The sequence below is a fragment of the Cyanistes caeruleus genome, chromosome 1 (genome assembly GCF_971803275.1).
Source record: "Cyanistes caeruleus chromosome 1, bCyaCae1.hap1.1, whole genome shotgun sequence".
Taxonomy (NCBI): domain Eukaryota; kingdom Metazoa; phylum Chordata; class Aves; order Passeriformes; family Paridae; genus Cyanistes; species Cyanistes caeruleus.
Genome location: NC_141701.1, coordinates 109,833,611 through 109,852,657, shown reverse-complemented (window position 1 = coordinate 109,852,657; position 19,047 = coordinate 109,833,611). Strand labels below are relative to the sequence as shown.

General features: G+C 36.4%; 1 protein-coding gene across 15 annotated transcripts in view; it reads left to right on the top strand.

The window, feature by feature from the left end:
• The window catches only part of NEK11 (NIMA related kinase 11), a 104,790-nt gene that overhangs the window by 50,138 nt on the left and 35,605 nt on the right, over positions 1-19,047 (top strand). For all 15 annotated transcript variants that reach the window (XR_015276023.1, XR_015276028.1, XM_086849785.1 and 12 more), the window contains one exon: positions 14,429-14,553. Coding sequence is in view for 13 of the 15 variants with exons in the window: in XM_086849785.1 (XP_086705911.1) it covers positions 14,429-14,553 (125 nt within the window). In the remaining 2 variants the exon portion in view is untranslated. The remainder of the gene's footprint in view (positions 1-14,428; positions 14,554-19,047) is intronic.

The following is a 19,047-nucleotide window of genomic DNA, read 5'->3' as shown; positions in this document are numbered from 1 at the left end:
GGAAGGAAAGAAACAGATTTTTCTGCCTTTAGAGGTCGTTAAGCTGTTAAACTATAATGACAGGAATGAGATGCATTTATATCTGTGCTGCAAAAGCTGGGTCAGTCCATTGTACAAAACTGAATGCATGTTTAATTGCTTGTGCCAGAGTCTCTGACGGAGGAGTGGTGGGTTCATGACAAAAAGGAGTTATGGATAGGCAAGAGAAATTACACGGTTTCTCTTCTTTGCTTTGTGAATACCTTGTTATTCCTGAAGCTGATGTCAAAGCTTGTTCTTACTCTATTCAGTATTCAGTCTCTTCTTTTCTTTAAGCATTTCAGTGCAACCATGCATATCCTACATGTCTAATTATTAAGTTATTAATTGCACCTTTGTATTTGAAAATGTAGAAACTGTTCCAGCGATTGATTTTCCAACAGAATTTTGTTCTTGATCAATGGCTATACAATAATAAAAGAAAAAAACTTGAAGCAAGGTTATAAAATGGTTTTAGCAAGTTGTCTTTCATGTTAATTAATCTTGCTGACCCTTACTGTGTTAACAGAAGAAGTTAGCATGTGAAAACCAGGCTAACAAGCTCCCCTGTACAACTAATAACTAAAAACTGTTTAGGAGGGAGAGAAAAGGGCAGACCTAAAAAAATCCTCTCAAGAAAACCTGGCGAGGAATAGCTAGGGATAGTACCCCAGACCCCACAGGTATGGAGGAAAGGTCAGAGTATCTGTAGCTTGTAGCCTGCAGTCCTTTTAAAATTTGCAGCATGAGCTGAAGGGAAGAGCAAGGTTTGGAGTATTGAAAGATCAAGCTATTAAAGGATTAAGGAAAGGAATAGAGAATAAAACACCTTGTACTCCTCTTTCAGTGAAAATTATCTAAACCATTATGAATCATAGTTGTATGTCATTGCGGAAGGTGTCAAATACAAAGCTTAGCTTTAGTAAGTTGTTTTGAATCCTGTGGCATCTTGAGTCAGATGTAGTAGTGGTAGTTACACTTAACTGAAAGTTGGGAAAAACAAGGCAGTGTAGTTAGATAAACAAAACCCACTATGGCAGTTTGGGGTTTTGGACTTCACAGTGGACAAGTTTTAGCAATGACGAAAGCATTAAACTGCTGTAGATTTCTCTGGGGAGTTTAAGCTTCTCTCCATGTTTGTTTTATGTAATCAGCAATGATATTCTGAACCTTTTTTTTAATTCTAATTAGTAGCCTTGTACAATTGAGAGACATTTGAAAGAGTTCTTTTAAATCACCTGTAGCTGAACAATTTTTTAGTTTCCAAGCAGGCTTATTTTCTGGAATATGAAAGATGTGCGTGGACCCTGTGGTTTTGATGTGCAGATGAACTCATTGAACTACAGAAAAGCTTCCTCAAGACTGTTTACAGCTAGTACAAGTTCTTGAGAACTTAAAGAAATGATCTGATTCTTATTCCTAAAGAGAAATGCTTCAGGCAATGTAAATACTGTTTTTTTAGCATTTTTAAAATGCTTTGCCTTATATCCTAGTAGCTTAAGTACTTCTCCTGTGTATAAACCTTGACATATCACTTCTATATTGTCCATATGTTTTAACACTGGTCATTTTTAGCATACCTGGGCCTTCCATCCTTATTCTTTCCTTAAGGTGCTTCCTAGCTCTTACCTCAGAATTTATAATAGATTATTTTGGTTTTAATGCTGTAAGTTTTGAACTCACAGCTATGTTCTTTGGGTTTCCTCATTTTCCATTATTCCATTTTTCAAGGTCATCTAGTGCTTATTCTTATATTATCCTGGTTCTGAGACTTGGTGTCTCCAGCTGACACACATACTAGAACAAAGGATTCTTTTGGTTTGCCTGTTTCTTTTCACTGCACTACAGATTTTCAGAGAAGTGGGCAGGGTAACATTACTTGCAATAATAAAGATTTTTATTTTATTTTATTTTATTTTATTTTATTTTATTTTATTTTATTTTATTTTATTTTATTTTATTTTAATTTCTGTTTTAATTTCTATTTTATTTTCTATTTTATTTTCTGTTTTAATTTCTATTTTATTTTCTATTTTATTTTCTGTTTTAATTTCTTTATAATTTTAATTTCTTTTATTATTTTTTATTATTTTCTTTTTTCTATTTCTCTGAGGTTGCCATAATAAGTTTCGGAACAGTTTTGCATCTTTAATCATACTATCTAAAGTAAACAAATTTTCTTCTTTTATGTAAAGAGACAGACAATGGAGTGGCTAAGAAAGAGCTAGAAAAAAATTACTTCTATGATTACTGTTAGCCATATTAAGTTAATGATGTATGTTGATTGTATCATTGGAATAGTAAATGTTCTTACTCTATTGTTTCAGCTAGTTAGACCACTAATGTGTTCCTTAGAATACTAAACCTTTGTAAATAGAAGAAAATTAAAAGTATTTTTGCTCATTTGCAAGGCTTTTATGTAATAGCTTTAATCTGCATTAAGTTTTTCGATTGGTTAATTGGAAACAAAAATTAAATTTTGCTAATGAGATACTTATGAAAATAGATTTTATACTTATGTTTAATATTAGTTGAAAAATATTGATATCTCTGTCTTATGTGTTTCCAGGAATTTATGGAATTGTCATCATACAAATAATTTAACTCTATGGAGCAGTTAAGAATACATTGTGCTACTAGGAACAATTTTGGGTTACTGTAGATATCTTTGTGTCTCTTCCATCTTCAGTTTCTCCAAGTACAAGCAAGAGACAAAAAAGCTGAAATTAGATTTCTATAGAGAAAAACACAGACACAGAAACACTGAGCCACTGTCAGTGCTAAATTCAAATATTTGTGTGTTGAACATATATATATATATGTACATATATATATATATATATATGTACATATAATTTGTTTTCAACAATCAGCATAAAATGGAATAGCTAATGATTAGCATTAGGAATTAGCTAATTCCTAATAACAGATATTCCTAATATTCCTAATAATAGCTAATGATTAATAACAGAATTCTCTTCATATTTTGATTTGGATGTTTTGTTTTCTGCTTCATTTCATAAAGTTCATTTTATTGATTAATTATTTCTAAATGTTAAAAAGCATATTTTGCCAGTCATGACAATGACACAGGAATGAGCAATGCAAAAATGTGTCAGGATAAACTTTTACCTATATTTCCTGTTCTTGCTGAGGGTTACCTACAAAATAAATTATTCATCTTCTCATGTTATCATCAAAAAGAAAAGCCACGTAGCAATAAATTGCTTAACATCACGCACAGCCCCCTGTCTCTTGACCAGTTTTTTATAGAAGCTATCTCCATTTGGACTAGGATAGATAGGCCAATGTACATTTTTCTGGAGATTACTGCATTTTCAGCACATGTACTTATCTTTCATTTGTGGGTTTGTGAAAATACTGCTGAGGCAAATTACATTGTAGTGCTGGCAATCAGAGGTCAGTTCATCTAACAGAAAAAAACCCCCAAGCTGTGATAAAGAGCTCTGCATGTTAAACTGCTCATTTCCATTAATGATAATGAGTGCAGATGGAATAAAATCATCCATTTTATAAAACATAAGCAAAAAACTATCAACAAGATAATAGGACCATGCATGACCTACAACCCAGCCTCGTTGTTATGGATGAATACAATCAGTGTCTTCCTCTGCCAGTTCCAGCAAGGCAGTTCCAGCTGGGCAGGTTCATTACATGTTTAATGTTTAATGATGTGGCCTCCTAAAAAGCTACTGGAACCATCACAAAAATAATGCACTGCTTCCTAATACAGCATTATAATTCAGCTTCATCTTCTAATTCACCTGACTGTGCTTGTTTTTTCTCATTCAGAAAGAATAACCAGAGAAGCAGATACCCCCTTTTCCAGAGAACTGGATATTGACATTTTAGGATGCAGAAAGTCGTCTTTGCCCTAGATTTTCCCCTGATAGACCACCTCAGCTTTTCTGTGTGTGCTACTACACGCTGGGCTAGATAATGGCAGATCTCTCACTGCATCACATTAATTATTTGAGTGCAGGTAGTTTCACTTTGGTTGCAATGTCTTCTAATGAAGCCAGATTTTACAGCATATTTCCTCTCAATTCTTTGTACAACTTAATTCCTTTTGACTTGCCTAAGTTTGCAGAGACATTGAATAAATTAGGAAACACTACTTATGGGGACTTACTGTAAAGAATCCAGGGAAATCTGTATCAGACCATGCACTGTACCCACTTATGTGGGAAAGTAGTGTGAAATATCAGAAATTTCTGAGTTTACTAGATAGGAAATCGTCTAGGTAGAGGAGCTCAATTTTGCAGCTAAAAATAGCATGAAGAGCAAGGCATTATCCTGTTCTACAACAGTAATATTGAAGGTTCAGGGTTTCTGATTCAAATTCTACAGTAGAGCTTGCCTTGAAATTGGCTACAGAATTATAAGCTGTATCTAAAAGTGCTTCTACATAGTTCAATGCAATTGCAGATGCAACAAATCTACCATTTCCTTACCATCATTTTTGATCCTTCTGATTTGGATCAGTGTTTACAGTTGAAAGATAAACTGCATACAAAGCTATCTTCACTACCAAAGGCCCAGACCTTTTACAGGAACCATAAGGAGTGTTAAATTCAACAAGCCACACTCTAACAGGCATGAAAACTTAAAGCCATGCACTGACATTCATGGCTAAAATTGCCACTTTTTATTTGTATCAATTTCACAGCTCATGAGACATGGTAAACAAGGATGGAGAGGATTTATTTTTTTAAAAAGGTATTCAGGAAATGATATATGTATCTATATTTTTAAGGGCTTGTCCTCATTGTACCACTTCATTGCCTGAAATAAAAGAAAGCCGAAGCAAAACAACACTGGACATAAGGGGCACTAGTAAAATATTATATCCTGCATTTTTGAATTGCCAGCTGGGACATTTGTTGTGTTCACATCCATTTTTGTAAGACTCCCAGCTCTGCATAAACTGCTACTGCAGTTAATAGACATATTTTTGTGTGGGAAGGGGTCAAGTTAAAAGAGGAGAATAGCTTCAGTATTTAACTGTGGTGTTCAAATTCTTTGTACAGAAAAAAAATATAACAAATTAAAGCCATATGAATAAAGGGACATATGATCTCTCTGATCTGTATTGTATTGCTTTTTATTTCTGTATCCTGCAAAGCTTATAACTTGTTAAACTCCTTTGCTTAATATCTTGCAAAACATTACACCTGGCAAACCCCTGATTTCATTACAGTTTCAAAATAGTTAAGTATGTTACAGTAATTGTGTACATTATTTCTATGTCTTCATGGCTAATTTTAAGTTATAGATATATTGCTTTGACTTTCAAGTGGGCCCTCAAATAGGAAATGTTTACTCATAAAATACTGTGCTTCTTTCATAGCCTGTTATTTTTACAAGCTGTGTTGAAGGATTTTCACAGTAGTTTTTTAAGTCTTGGAGGGTTAAAAACCTGTAATATTTCTGAGCAGATCTTCCAGCATCTATGCACAGACCCCTTTGTTTTGGCCTGTAAAATGGTACTTATTCATACTCATGAGTAAATGAGTAACTCTAAAGGAAAACCATACGCGTGATCGTACTGCTCAAAGGCTTTAAGGAATAATGAAATCTTGTTTTGTTTTTCAGTCTGGCAAGTCAGAGCAGAATAGTACTTACAATAAGTGACATTAAGCACCTTTCTGCATTATTCTTGTTACATTATCCTTTGTAAGCAGGAAATCTTATCTCAGTTAAGAGGACAGCATTGCTGTGAGTTCTGCTGTGGTTAACCATTGGTCTCCTCTTTCTTGTGGTTACCCTGCTTTCCACGATCATAAGGCTTATTCCCTGACTTGCTGCAATGATCGCATGGGATGCTTGTGGAGAGAAACGCACTGGTTTAGTTCTGGCATTTGCAGTTACCAGTCCTACACTTGTCCTTGGAACATGGGGTGACAAACTCCTGAGACTCTTGCAGGATCTGAGGGTGTAGCATGCTCCTCTGACCTCCTCATCTGTCTCTTGTTTTCGTTGCTCGGTTTCACACTGAGCCCAACTTGTCCCAGATTCAATTAAAGGAATACTAAATCTGATTTATTCTAGCAAAATCAAGATTTAATGAAGTTTTAGCCAGAAAGTGGAAAATTAATGGTTTGTTTTTTTATCATTGACAAAGCATTATTACTCTTGTTTAAGGAGTTCTTCCCTAGAAGTGTTGCCTTTGGAGAGCAGAAGTTGAACTCTAGCCATAAGCTCCTTAGGAAAACTTTTCCAAATCTATCTACTCTTCAACATGCCTAGCTACTAAAATTTTTTCAGATTCACAAAAATTCATTTCTTACAAGAAGTCTTGCTCTTGCAGATTCACAAAGGGAAGCTTGCAGAATAAAGTCTTTACACAGCAATTACGTAAAAAACCCCAATCACTTCCAAAGTGTGGGGAGAGCAAATTATATTACTATATAGCTCCTACTTGTTTTCCCTTATCTATTTTTCAGACTGGTTTATTTTGGCATTGATAAAGAGAGTCTGCTTCAAAATTAACCTTGGTCAATGACTACAGTTCAAATTAGTCTGTGCTAGTCTTTTTTAAAAATGGCACAGGAATTCCCTTCACTCCTTCCGAAGCATTATGTTAAAAAACATTTATGAAACACTCTGAATTTAGGAAGCAATTAGAAGCAAATGCACTGAGATTGTATAAGTAAAAAAAAGTACTGCATACTGGATTCTATAGCAGATATTTTCAGATAATTTCATTGTTTTAAATCTTCCTTAGAAAGATGCTAGTTTTTATTCCAAGTTGTCCTATTTACAGAGCAACATAGCTTCACACTGCACCTTAGACTCAAGGTTAAACTGATGAAAATAAAGATGCACTAGGCTTTTGCTTGCAAATAAAGCATCAGTGAACAGGATGGTGTTGAAAAAATTTTGAAAGGATTCCCAGTCCAGCCCCACTTGCAGTTTTATGGCTTACTTATCAAACTAGAGGGCATTTCTCAGGAGCTGAAACAGTTTATATGGTGATGCAAGAAGCTGGAGGCAGTTCCAAGTGAGGCAGAATTTGCTCTGAAAGAAGCTGTAAATGCTGAATTAGATTGTATATTCTATCAGTTTAGCTTTCACTGCATGTGACTGTCAGACAACTGCATGGAGTGAATTAGGTGACAGCAGTGAAGGTCTTGGTTGAATTCTCCTGCTTTATTTTCTGCTTCACAGAGCAAAGTGTGCCCCTGTGATCTTGCAAATATGTGCTTTTGCAAGTGAATTTCATCTAGGTGTTTAAGTGCTCAATACCTTTTTGCTTGGTTGCAATTATTTGCTTCTTTTTCTTACTTGTTCAACATATAATTTATATTATTGATTATATCCAAATTAAATGCATTTTGTGTCTTTGCTACATCCAGACTCTTGTGTGCACAACTGCTTACACCAAGTTTGGATATGAGCCATCCCTATTTGTTTTCTTCTCTTTCTGTAAATTCTGGTTGTGAAAATGCCCCCAATTTTAGTCTTAAAAATGGCATTCTCGGACCAAATCTCAGGGAGAAGGAAGCAAATCTCTTAAGGGGCAGATTTTGTATTAACATGCGGACTTTTTGCTGTCCAACACTGTTGGCAGACTGAAAGGAAAAGTGTCAGGAGGTCGGTATCTGCCAGATTCAGGAGGAAATCTGAGGTTTTATTTGAAAGTATATTTTGACTGATAAAAAAAGTTTAAAATAACTCAGGGAGTAAGATAGTTTTAAGTTGATGTCATTAGGTCACTTTTCCTTCTGTTTACATCTCTTGGTCTGTTCCTGCTAGAAGCAGTGCAAATAGTAGGGCAACTTTTACAATAATAAGGACAATTACACATATATGAAATGGCTTCCAAAACTCACTAAATGCTCCCTCTTATTGACTAAATTACTATGTTGTTCTTTCTTTTTATTCACCCATCATTACTAAAATGATTTTGGAATATTTGGAAGATTTTTAGATTCGCTGAACTTTAAACCATGTTTGAAAGGTGTCTTCATCATCACTGCCTACCAGAGCTCCCATTTCTGTATACATGACTAGGAAATCAGAAGAAAAAACAACAAATTATTCAGAAAACTAGGGAAAAATGTGATTAAAGTCTTCCTTCTTGCTGTTCATTTTTGTTAACCACTCCTTTTAAGAATTTCTTTTTTCCTCTCATGCGTTGTCTATGTACTTGCTGATAAAATATCATGAGGTGGAATGTTTAGGGGAAAAAAAAAAGATGTCCTTCAAATAAAATATTTCTCTTAGAAATTTAATTTTGGTTAAAAAAAGGTAATTTTTCCTTGGATAAACACTTTGAAACTTGCTATTTTCTTTCTAACATCCCCTGAGGCCACTCTGATTTACACCCTCTGTATCTCTTTTTCTAGCCATTTCACAATAGGTAGTTCTTTGCCCAGTGACACCCATAAAATAATTGAAACTTTTTACTTTTTTTGAAATGCAAAGAGGAGAATTATAAAATATTAATGTTTAAATTTGGTTATATTTCTAGTTCTCATTTAGAAGAACTCATTTTACTTTATGTCTAAGCTGCACAAGGCTGTGTCAGAAGATGATTCATTTAACAACTTCGTAGTCCTGTTGTGCTTCTCCAGAAGGATTTTCATGGGCACAAAATTCCTGTGCATCACCTAGTTCATTTCTTAAATGTATGTTCTGAGAGTCTGTTTCAGCCTAATTTAGAAGAGATAGACAAAAGATTCCACTGTCTTTCTGAACAACAATCCTTCAGAGCTTGAAAATGCATATATCATCTATACCCGACCATAGGATGGTGATTCTCTTTTAAACTTGAAGGGTTTTGTCTTGCACAGGGGAAAAAACCAAAACACCTCAAACCCCCAAACCAGTCTGAGCTTAGATCATAATAAAGAAGTTTTTTTTTATTTTTTCTAATAATATGTGTATTGTCCTGAGCTGCAGAGGGGCACAGAACCCTTGATATCCTTGTGGTAGAATTTCTCATTTAGGATGATGTAGCTCAGGGGAACATCTCTGTGTTTCAAACTTCTCTCCTACGGAGAGTGCTTGAGCTCTTTAAATTTTCTTCCTTGAAGGCAGAAATCCCTTTCTGTTTTCTCCCTCTGTGGTAACTGATGCATGGTTCTGAAGAGAGCTGTCCAGCCCTGGGCACCAGCTCCTCTTGACAGCTCCTAAGTTTCTACTTAGCTTGTTTAGTATCTATGTTAAATATGTGCACACGCACAAATAGATCTGAGGTGATTCTGAATTGTTTTTGAGGAATCAAATAGCCTCAGCATTATAAAATAATTTAGGATGGAAGGAACCTCTGGCAGCCTAGTCCAATCCCTTGCTCAAAGCTGTTCTTTTCAGATCAGGTTATTCAGGGCTGTCTGATCAAGTTTTGATCATCTCCAAGGGTTGATTGAGCTCTTGCAGCTTCTTTAAGCCCTGTTCCAGTATTTGATCATACTCTTTTTCTTTTTTATTCATAGTGTCAAATTGGAATTTAGGATGTTTCAGATGTTTGTTGTCTCTTGTCCTATCACCAGTCACCATCTTCCTTTTATCCTCTGATCAGATGGTCACAGACAGCAGCAAGGTTTCCCCTTTGCCTCCCTTCTCAGGGCTGAAGGGACCCTGCTCTCACAGCCCCTTTTTGCACCCAGGTGCTCCATTGCTGTGCCCAGCCTGGTGTCATTGTGGCATCTGCTCCAGTAACACCTGCTCGTAGAAGATCAAACTGGTATTTGCTGATGCATTTCTACAGAAAGGAAAGGATCAGGGGCACCTTTGTATTACTGACAAGGTCCTGCCAATGGGCTGTCTTGTGGCCCAGTGCAGCACAGAGGCAGAAGGCAGAGGAATGATTTTCCCTGCTCTTGCCTCAGTGCCCAGTATGGCTCATGTACAAAGCCTTGCAAGAGGGGCAGTACAAGTGTCTTTGTCCTGGCCTTGTCTCTCAGTTTGCTGAGCTCTCTGTGTCAGTCTAGTATCAGAGATGTGGAAACACTGCTTTCTGGCGTCCTGGATCACGACACCATCTTAGGAGTCCATTTTGACATAGGTACATATGACAGTACATGTCAGAGCAGTTGAGTGATTTGCTCCTCACTTTCCTGTGTGTGGTACTGTGCAGACCGAGGAGTGTAGCATGAAATTGGTAGGCATGTGGCAGCCTTATGGTAGGAATGTGGCAGCTGAGAAAAATCTGCCTTTTTCCAGAGATGCAATGTGTTGCTATATTTTATATATCAGTAAAGGCCTGTCTGCACAAACCAGTCTTTGAAATAAGTCGTGATATTTAAGGCTAAAGTCCTTGAAACCTTCCTGCAGAAGAGAGGGTAAAGCAAAACAATATCCTTGTGGACAGGAGAAGAAATGTAAACCTGTGTGCACTAGCCAATAGTAACTTGCTTAGCCCACAGACCCTGCGGAACCCTATAAAAGGTGTTCTAAAGATAGAAATAAACGGCATTCATGGTTACTTCTGTGAAGGGTTGTGAATAGCTGGCAGTCTCTCAATAGCAATGAAGCCTTTGGATCAAAAAACTACAATAGTCCTTAAGAACCAAGTGTGACTCTGTTGCTGTGAATACAAATGGTGAAAATTTACATATGTTACACCATTCTGTTTTCTTTTTTACTTTTACTATTTTTTTTTTTTTAATTATTATTATTAAAAGTGGCCTTTCTTATTCTCTTCTGCATGCTCTGGAATGTGAGAATGCCACATCAATGCAACAATGACAAGTATGACTTTGAGGCACAAGAAAATTAAACATATTTATCAAAGTATTTTCATCTCTTTGAAGAAAATTGTTGTTGCTGAGTTACCATGCTACCTGAAACAAGCTTTAGGTGGATTTAAGCAAAATATTACAAGTATCACATTCCTATGTTTTCTGTTTAGCTTGTCTTCTTGGGAAATAACCATGCTTTTATGATTTTTTTAGATAATGGGTTTTTACCCTTCATTCCACTATTAGCATCAAGTTACTGTATAGAAAGAGATCTAAAGAGGAAGGGTTTTATTCAAAGCTTGTTTTCTTTTGAATATCTTAATAGCAAGTATCAAGTGTCTCAATGCTGTGCCTAAACCATCTAGCAATACCAAAGCAACAGCTGAGTTTGTTCTGAATTCAGTGCTTTGTAAGCAAATAAAAGCTGTTGTGACTGGCCTTGGTGCAATACACACAGCTGGATAAAGCACTAAGTGCTTTCAGAGACCAGCTGAGAGATATGGGGGTGTGAGTGGGCAGAAGCAGCTGTACAGACCCTTCCTTGTGCTCCCTGTGGAGAATATAAGTTTACTGTATCAGAGATGTTTAGCTGGATGTCAGTCCAGCTGTCAAAACAGAAGCAGGGTCCCCTGGATTCTGCAGCAGGAGTTTTGTTTCCTCTTTCAACATGATAGACTTGGCATTGCCCTCACTAGCACCACTTCTTTACCCAAGTACCGCCCAGGCACAAATAGGCTTAATATCTATTTTATTTATCAGAAAAAAGGACAGGGTCAAGGTCCTGCTAGGCTTTGCAGAGGTCAAACAGCCAAGCCCAAAGACCAACATTTTAATTAAAAATACTTCTCTGAAAGCACAAACCAAAGAATTCTCTTCTGTGCTACATTACTAAGTGTGCAACTTCACTGGTGATGTTCAGGAATGGGGGCAGTAACCAGCCTTTTGTCACCTGGTTTGTGGAAACTGGGGGTGTATATGAAATCACATGGAATTATGGGAAAACTCAGGTAGAAAATATTCTAGAGGATGGACTGCAGACATGGAAATGGAAGCCTGTGGGGCCTGAATTCCCCTGATAGTACCTGCCCTGAGCTGAAAATACCAACTCGCTCAAGCTATCAGTGCTTGGACTTTACTAGGCAAACACAGGTACAGCTTGCCATGTTGATTTATGGTATCTGCTGTGCCAAATCCACCTTATCTATTCTTGAAATTCATCTGATCCTGGGTCTCAGCTCAATAAGCTGTTCTGTACTCAGATAATTCTGCAACGAACCAGAGATGTTTTGTGCATCTGTAATACATGGAGGACTGGGAGCTGGCTCTGCTATGGTAAGACTCAGAATTGTTATATGGAAACAGTTTAAATAAATGTGTAAGTGCTTTGAAGGCTCCTTCTTTAAAGATGGTAGTCATAAAACCAAAAAGTTTTAAGAACTTTTCTTATGTACATGCCAAATTCCTCTGCACTGGACATGCTGGCTTCTCTCAGAAATGCCACTTGGAATTGGTTTCTGAACTGGGGCCAGTAAACTTGATGGAACATCTCTAGCATCTGAACTAGCATTTCAAATTGTATTACCAAGCTCAGATTAACTGGCTGTCTATGAACAGCTGTCAAACCAATTTCACAAATGGTGAGGTGAATAACTCCAACAAGGATGCAAAAGCTGGCATGGAAGTGGAATACAGCCACTGCCAGCCTCTCTGCATAGTTCAGGAGCATCACCAGTTTTGTATGGTCATGGGCTGCTCACAAAGTATAGAGCTTACAACAGCCAGAGCAGACATTTTAAAATTACAATTATGAGTAAAAAGACTGATTTTGATGCCTGGTTTGGTTGGAAATGGGGAGCCTTGCATTTGTTAGTACAGCAATAAACAAATGCAGAATGTGGGAGGAGAAGATGACTCAGAAAACAGCGGCATAGTCTGATGTTTGTATTACAACATAATAAATGGGCTGTTTTTTATGTATTTGAATGCACATAGACAGAATGCAGATGGGCCTAATAAAATTATCCTAATCACTGGGATGACAGCCTCTCTGCAAGAAAGAAAAATTGATCACCTCACATGGAAAAGGAGATGTATCTTAATTTTGTAGTGTTCTTTCCACATTGAAAAGATGATATTTAAGATTCCCTTTTTAATGAAGTGCTGGACTTTTCTGTCAAATGGCACTTTGTAGAACTCAAGCAATTAAATAAATGCTTTCTTTGTGAGAAGACATTTTTGGGTTGAGGATATTCTTCTTCTGGAAACTCAGATATAGATTAGTTGTTTGTTTTTTCACACTAAGAGAGGTGAAAAATAGAAACAGGAAGGATTAGGATTAGGAATTATCACAGTGAAGCATGGGGCTTTTTTTACAGCTTTCATTAATATCTTAAAGCAGAAACCTGAGTGAAAACGTGTCAGCATTTTGGAGCTAAATCAGGTTTATAAAGAAAGGAAGTATTTTTGAAATTACTTTGGAGACAATAGATAGTAGACCTTATATCTCAACAGGAGATCTTAACCATCTAATGCTGCAGATAGCTACACTATTTTTCCTGAGTTCTCTTTGTTTCACCTTAAAGATTAGAATTATTGTTCCTGCCCAAATTCAAATGTCTTTTAATGGATTTTAATTGCATTCCTGTTTGAATCCTTTTGGGTTTTTATCCATGTGAAACAGTTAAAAATTGATTAATAATTTTTATGTCTTATTGTTTGTATTTAATATATTTCAATGCAGTAATATTTAAGATAGTACTTACTTCTCTAAAGGGACAGACTTAATTGAGAAGAGTGGTTGAAATTAGCATTAGCTACAGTTATGACAATGACAGTGATGATTTATGATAGCTGAACATTAAATATTTTTTGTCTTCAACTAACATTTCTTGTAGTAATATCCCCCTGAAGGAGATGCAATCAGACTTCAAACTGTTTCACTAATTCTTTTGTACAGAGTCTGGGATGCTAAAGGATTTCACCCAGTGCAGAGTGTCTGGAGTGTCTTTCAAGCTATGATGAATGTGTTGAGTTTTAATACCAATTATTCTACTTCATGGGCTCATTTGCTATATTAGTATTTTACTCACTGCTGTTACTAAAACTTGTGATAATAATAAATTGAGAGAGCATGACACCAAAGCATGCATAGCTTGACTTTATACTAGTTTCTTTTATTGTATTATGGTTTTGCTTCAAGAAAGTCTTAAAAAATATATAGATTTAATTTCACATATCTTCTAAACCTGTACCTGATATGTATTATTTTCTATTTTAGCTTAGCAGTTGTATTCACCACAAGTTATGTGTGTTAAAGAAAATAAAACTGTGTTATAATTTCAGCTCACAAAAGCTGGATTCAATTCAATATTAGCTCTGCTTTGAGTAAATGATCCCATAAGGTCACTTCCAGCCTGATTTATTGTACAGTTTAAAGATTTCAGTGCCATATCAATATAGATCCCTTAAGTTCATTAATTATCATATGATGAGGATTTGCCCTTTGCCAGGGCAGCTTTAACAGTGCTTATCATATCATTAAAGACAAACATTTACTGTTTTTAATATTATCCTTTGCTTTCAATTACAGAATGCATTGCAGAATTGCAGAATATTGACATAACACTGGTGCTATAAAGTTCATTTATATCTTTTTCAGTTAATACTTTTTTCTCTAATTTTTTTCTCATAATTGCCTTTAGAGATCCCTGAAGACCCAGAAATTGCAGAAGAATATTATAAAGATGAGTTTGAATCCTATTCAGAAGACAGTGAAGAAGAGGAAGATGCAGAATTGTCATGGACAGTCTCTAAGACAAATCACCAGGTATATGTGACCTTTGAGAACACTGTATACACTTGATGCTCATTTTCCATGAGAAAACTGAGTTCCTTCCCAGAATTCATCCTACTGACACTGCTGATTTTTTTTTCTTTTATTAGGACTGTGTGTATGTAATAATAACATGAATTAATTATATGTGTATTATAAGATATTGATGAGAAAGGTTTTTGCATTCCTTCAAGATTAAAGATAACACTCCCATGAAGGCCATAAAGTAGATTATTGTCAGAAAATATCCTTGTAACTCCAGAACACTCAAAATGGGATCCTCTCAAATCATAGCTATGATTTAAATTAAATTAAAGCTGAAGGTATACTTCAAACATAAGATCCAAGTTCCAGCTCTAATTCCCAGGCAAAGATAGTCACCTCTAGTTCCTGCCTATATTAGACATATTTTCTAGGACAGTGTGATGAATGATGAGCCTAAACATCTGCAAGACTTGGTCAGCAAATCTATAGATTTTCCCACCTTACAGAAACTATCAGTGTAGAGAAAACTTATTGTTGAAAGGCTTAAAGTAGCTTTATCAGTTAAGGCTGCCACAAGAAAGTCAGGGACTGCAGTGTGAAAGTTGAAGATTATTGGAAAAGGCACCTAATTTAAATCTGATCAGAATGAGCTGAGATGAATCTTGTCTCCAGTGATCAAGTCTCAGTGAAATCAATAAACTTAAGTGCCTGAGGCAGTTCTGAAAATGGATCTTCCTCAGCCATTCAGGAACTATTAATTTCTCCCATGGGCCACCAGTTTCAAACATGTTCTACAGTGCCTCTGAATGGTACTATCTGGTTCTGCCTAGGAGCAGTTACTTTATTCTGTGATCATGTGCAAAGTTTGCAGAACAGAGCGTTATGGTTTTTGAAAAATTTGAACTAATAGCTTCTTTGAGATGTAGTTTTTAAGGCAAAAATAAAGTGTGAGAAATCAGAACTCTACTTCTACAACAGTAGCAGGGGATTCTGAAATTGTCCCGCAAGTAAAACTTGAAGTTTACTCAGAACCAGCTTCATTCAATCTAGACATGTCCTCTTAACTTTCAAATTGAACACACGGGGTGTCTTAAAATTCAGGAGCAATTTGTGCAGTATTGGTCTAAAGAAATTGTTATTCATTTGTAGAACAGTGGATTATCTTAGACAATACTTTTTTTGAGTTTGCTGGGTTTATGCTTACCCACAGCACATAGACATGCAAAGAAACCATTGCCCAGAAAGTCTACCACAAGATACCCTTGGAAACAAAATTGCTGCTCATTTTCATCAGACTCTGAGACAATTTTTCTTTTTTAGAATGCCTTCTGAAATTTTCATTCAGCTTTCATTGATAGTATCATTAAGTGTCAATCAGTAGTGTTTTTGAGCAGGCAGACTGCTGCTTAGAATTAATGAAGGGCAGAAGACAGAAATAGATTTCTCAGTAATGCAGAATAAATTAGGTGTTTGCATTCAGATGTGAGGTGCAATAGTCCCTCAGGTTGGACTGACTAAAAATCCCATGATAAGAAGCAGCATGGTGGGCTGGAAGAGCCATCCCACTGGCACCCCATTGTCTCTGTCCAGTCCCCGTGGTCCTGAGGCTTTGCTCTGCCAGCTTACAGAGCATTGACCCTTTGTGAACAGTCCTGCACAGGCTGAGTGGAATGCACCCCTGTGACCATTTGCCTTTTGGGACTTCCTCTGTAAAAGAAGATAATTATCTGTGCTTTTCTCATGTTGACCCCAGCACCTTAAGATATTCAATGAGTGTGTTTCTGGGTATTGACACAATTTCCTTTTCTATTTCTTGGGAAGAGAAAATAGGTGATTTTTGCTTTCTCAAGTGAAAAATTCTGCCTTGAATCCAAGGTGAAAGCAGACTGAACATAGCTGTACGAATCTGAACATCTGTGTCTGAACTCAACAAACAGAAAGGCAATACTGTGAGAGGAAGTAAGCAAGCATTATCAGGGAGTAAACATCTAATGCAGGTTGGATGGAATATGCAGATAGGTCCCTCTTTGGTTATTATAAAAGGATTTACAATTATTAACATGCACACAACACTTTCCTTTGGATATCGATGGTTATGCGAGATGAATCCCACTCAAAGGTAGGTGGGATCATGCTCAGTATTAATAATGAGCTTCAAATCCTTCCAGAATAGCAAAGGTTTGCTTCTGCAGTCATTTACTTAGTACCAAAACTCCTATTTCTATGATGGGATTCATACTCTTAAACTCTCTTCAAAGTATATACTCTTTCTTCAAAGATACCTTAAACCAAGCTTTTGGAGGTGTGTGCTAAAAAAGAAACCATTCTACTGCAACACAGTAAGGGCTTGTAAGGTAATTTCTGCAAATCTCTTAAATTTCCAATCCCAAGATTGCTTTACTAGTTACTTCTGTGCAGAGAGTGCAGAAATGCTGCATCTGGTGGTGCTCTCTGGTGACCCCATTATTTCAAACAAGGATTAAAAAAATTTCCAGTGTTCATGCAGTAGCATGGGGTCAGAAAAGTCATCTTTATGAACAGCATATTAAGGTGCAAGATGTAGAAAGGGATATGAGCTGTTTATTCAAGCTATATTAGGCTCCCATCGATGTCAAGACAGACTGAGAAGTAGCAGCCTCACATGGGTTGTAAGGCCACTTAGGAAGGTAGAGTTAGGTGCTGAAACACTGTCATTTTAGAGGTTTAGGAGAGCAGCTGAGAGGGCTTTTTTTCTCCTCTTGATACTTTCAGTACAGCCTATCTGATTTCATACACATTGGCCAGAACTGGAGTTTAGTGTCCTTTATTCCTTTATTTTGGAGCAGAAATGCACATTTACAGATTTCAAGCAGAAGTTTGACAACTGCTTCTCCAGACCTTTGCCTCTTCAAGCCTGTGGCTCTTTTCCCCATGTTTTTTTTTTTTTTTTTCTAGGAAGACCAGTTCCTGAATAGGGGGAAATCATGAAATAGAGTGGCAAACTATTTTTAAAAATATTTTAATGTGTGATGCTTAAATGACGTTTCATCTTGAAAAGTTAGTGGGTATTGAAGCTTCCATTGTCTTTGATTTAGCCGAGATGCTAGTGGATGCTCTTTACTGCAGTTCATCACCATGCTCTTAGTGGTTTTTCTCAGTGACCATAGTAACAAATTTACCCTCTTCATTATGACAAAGTCTAATACTGTGGTGCAGTAGGCTCCTATTTTCAAATTCCAAATTGCTTCTGCGATTGTCAAGCCAGACAATAAGACATAAATTATCATAGCTCCAGCAGCTCTGAGTGGTCTGTGTGCTGTGACCCCAAAGATGCTCTACTGGATTCCCAACACGTTTTGGCACAGCTTGTTGCTGTTAGAAGTGGAGTTGTTTGTTCTGAATCTGAAATGTGCAAGCATTCACCCACACTGGCCCTTATGCATGGGAGTGCCTCTCTTCTAGGCATCCATCACAGTCCCTTGTCCATTCCATAGGGCTTTGCTTTCTCTGAAAAAAAATAAATAAAAAAATAAAAAGATTAAAGAAATATATTAAATGAAACAGCTAAATCCTCTTCCAGTGCTAAACCCAAGTGGGGAAAAGACAGGAGTGATGAAAGAGGTGAAAATATATCTTTTGCCTTACAGCATAATAAGAAACCAGCTTTATTGTTATAATTGGAGTAAATATGGTGTCCTGTTGTGAGAAGTCAAAGGTTTGGGAATTACAGGCTTTATCCCATGAATTTTTTATTTTAAAAAAGTTTTTATTAAAGCAATAGTGTTGTATATGGTTATTTACTATGTTTTGTCTGTAGATTTGTGATTAACTGTTAGTGATAATGAAAATAAAAATAATTACAAAGTAATATTAGAAGAAAATCAATATAACTTTTTAGTTTTGCATGACAAGGATTTAATAATTTTTTAATGAAGTCCTGATGGTTCTTTTTCTTAGAAGTACAGAGAAATTATATCTGTAATACTAAGTCTGTCTTAATTCAATATTCAGTATGTACTGTGTATATTAACGTTATGCATGCATTCCCTAGCATTTCCTGGCTGCAGAATTGGAAACCTTTGTACTGACTTGATCCAATCAGGACCCCACAGACTGCTCCAAAAGGGCAAAAAGGCTCCTTTGAACCTAGGAGCTTGTGGGCTACCTGCTGCAATGGCCAGCCAAGAAGCTGATTCCTGTCCTGCAAGTCTCAGCTGAAGTAGCAGAGCCTGTTTCAGATATAAGCCCATGAAACAAATTGGGGTGAAGAAAAGTTAGTTTATGCTCATCCATAACAGTTCCCACTTGCACCAAAAGGTCTCTAACCAGCTGGAAGTCATTGCCAGCAATTATTGCTGTCCTGTTTAGGTACACTGGCAGTTCATACGTTGAGAAATTTAGAATGGGCATTTTAGTAAGATCACTGAAGAACACAAAGCAGATTGTAGAAGTGGAGGTCAATAGAGTTTCTTTTTATTCCATTAAGTCTTAAAGGCATAGAGTGCTGACTATTTTTTTAATATG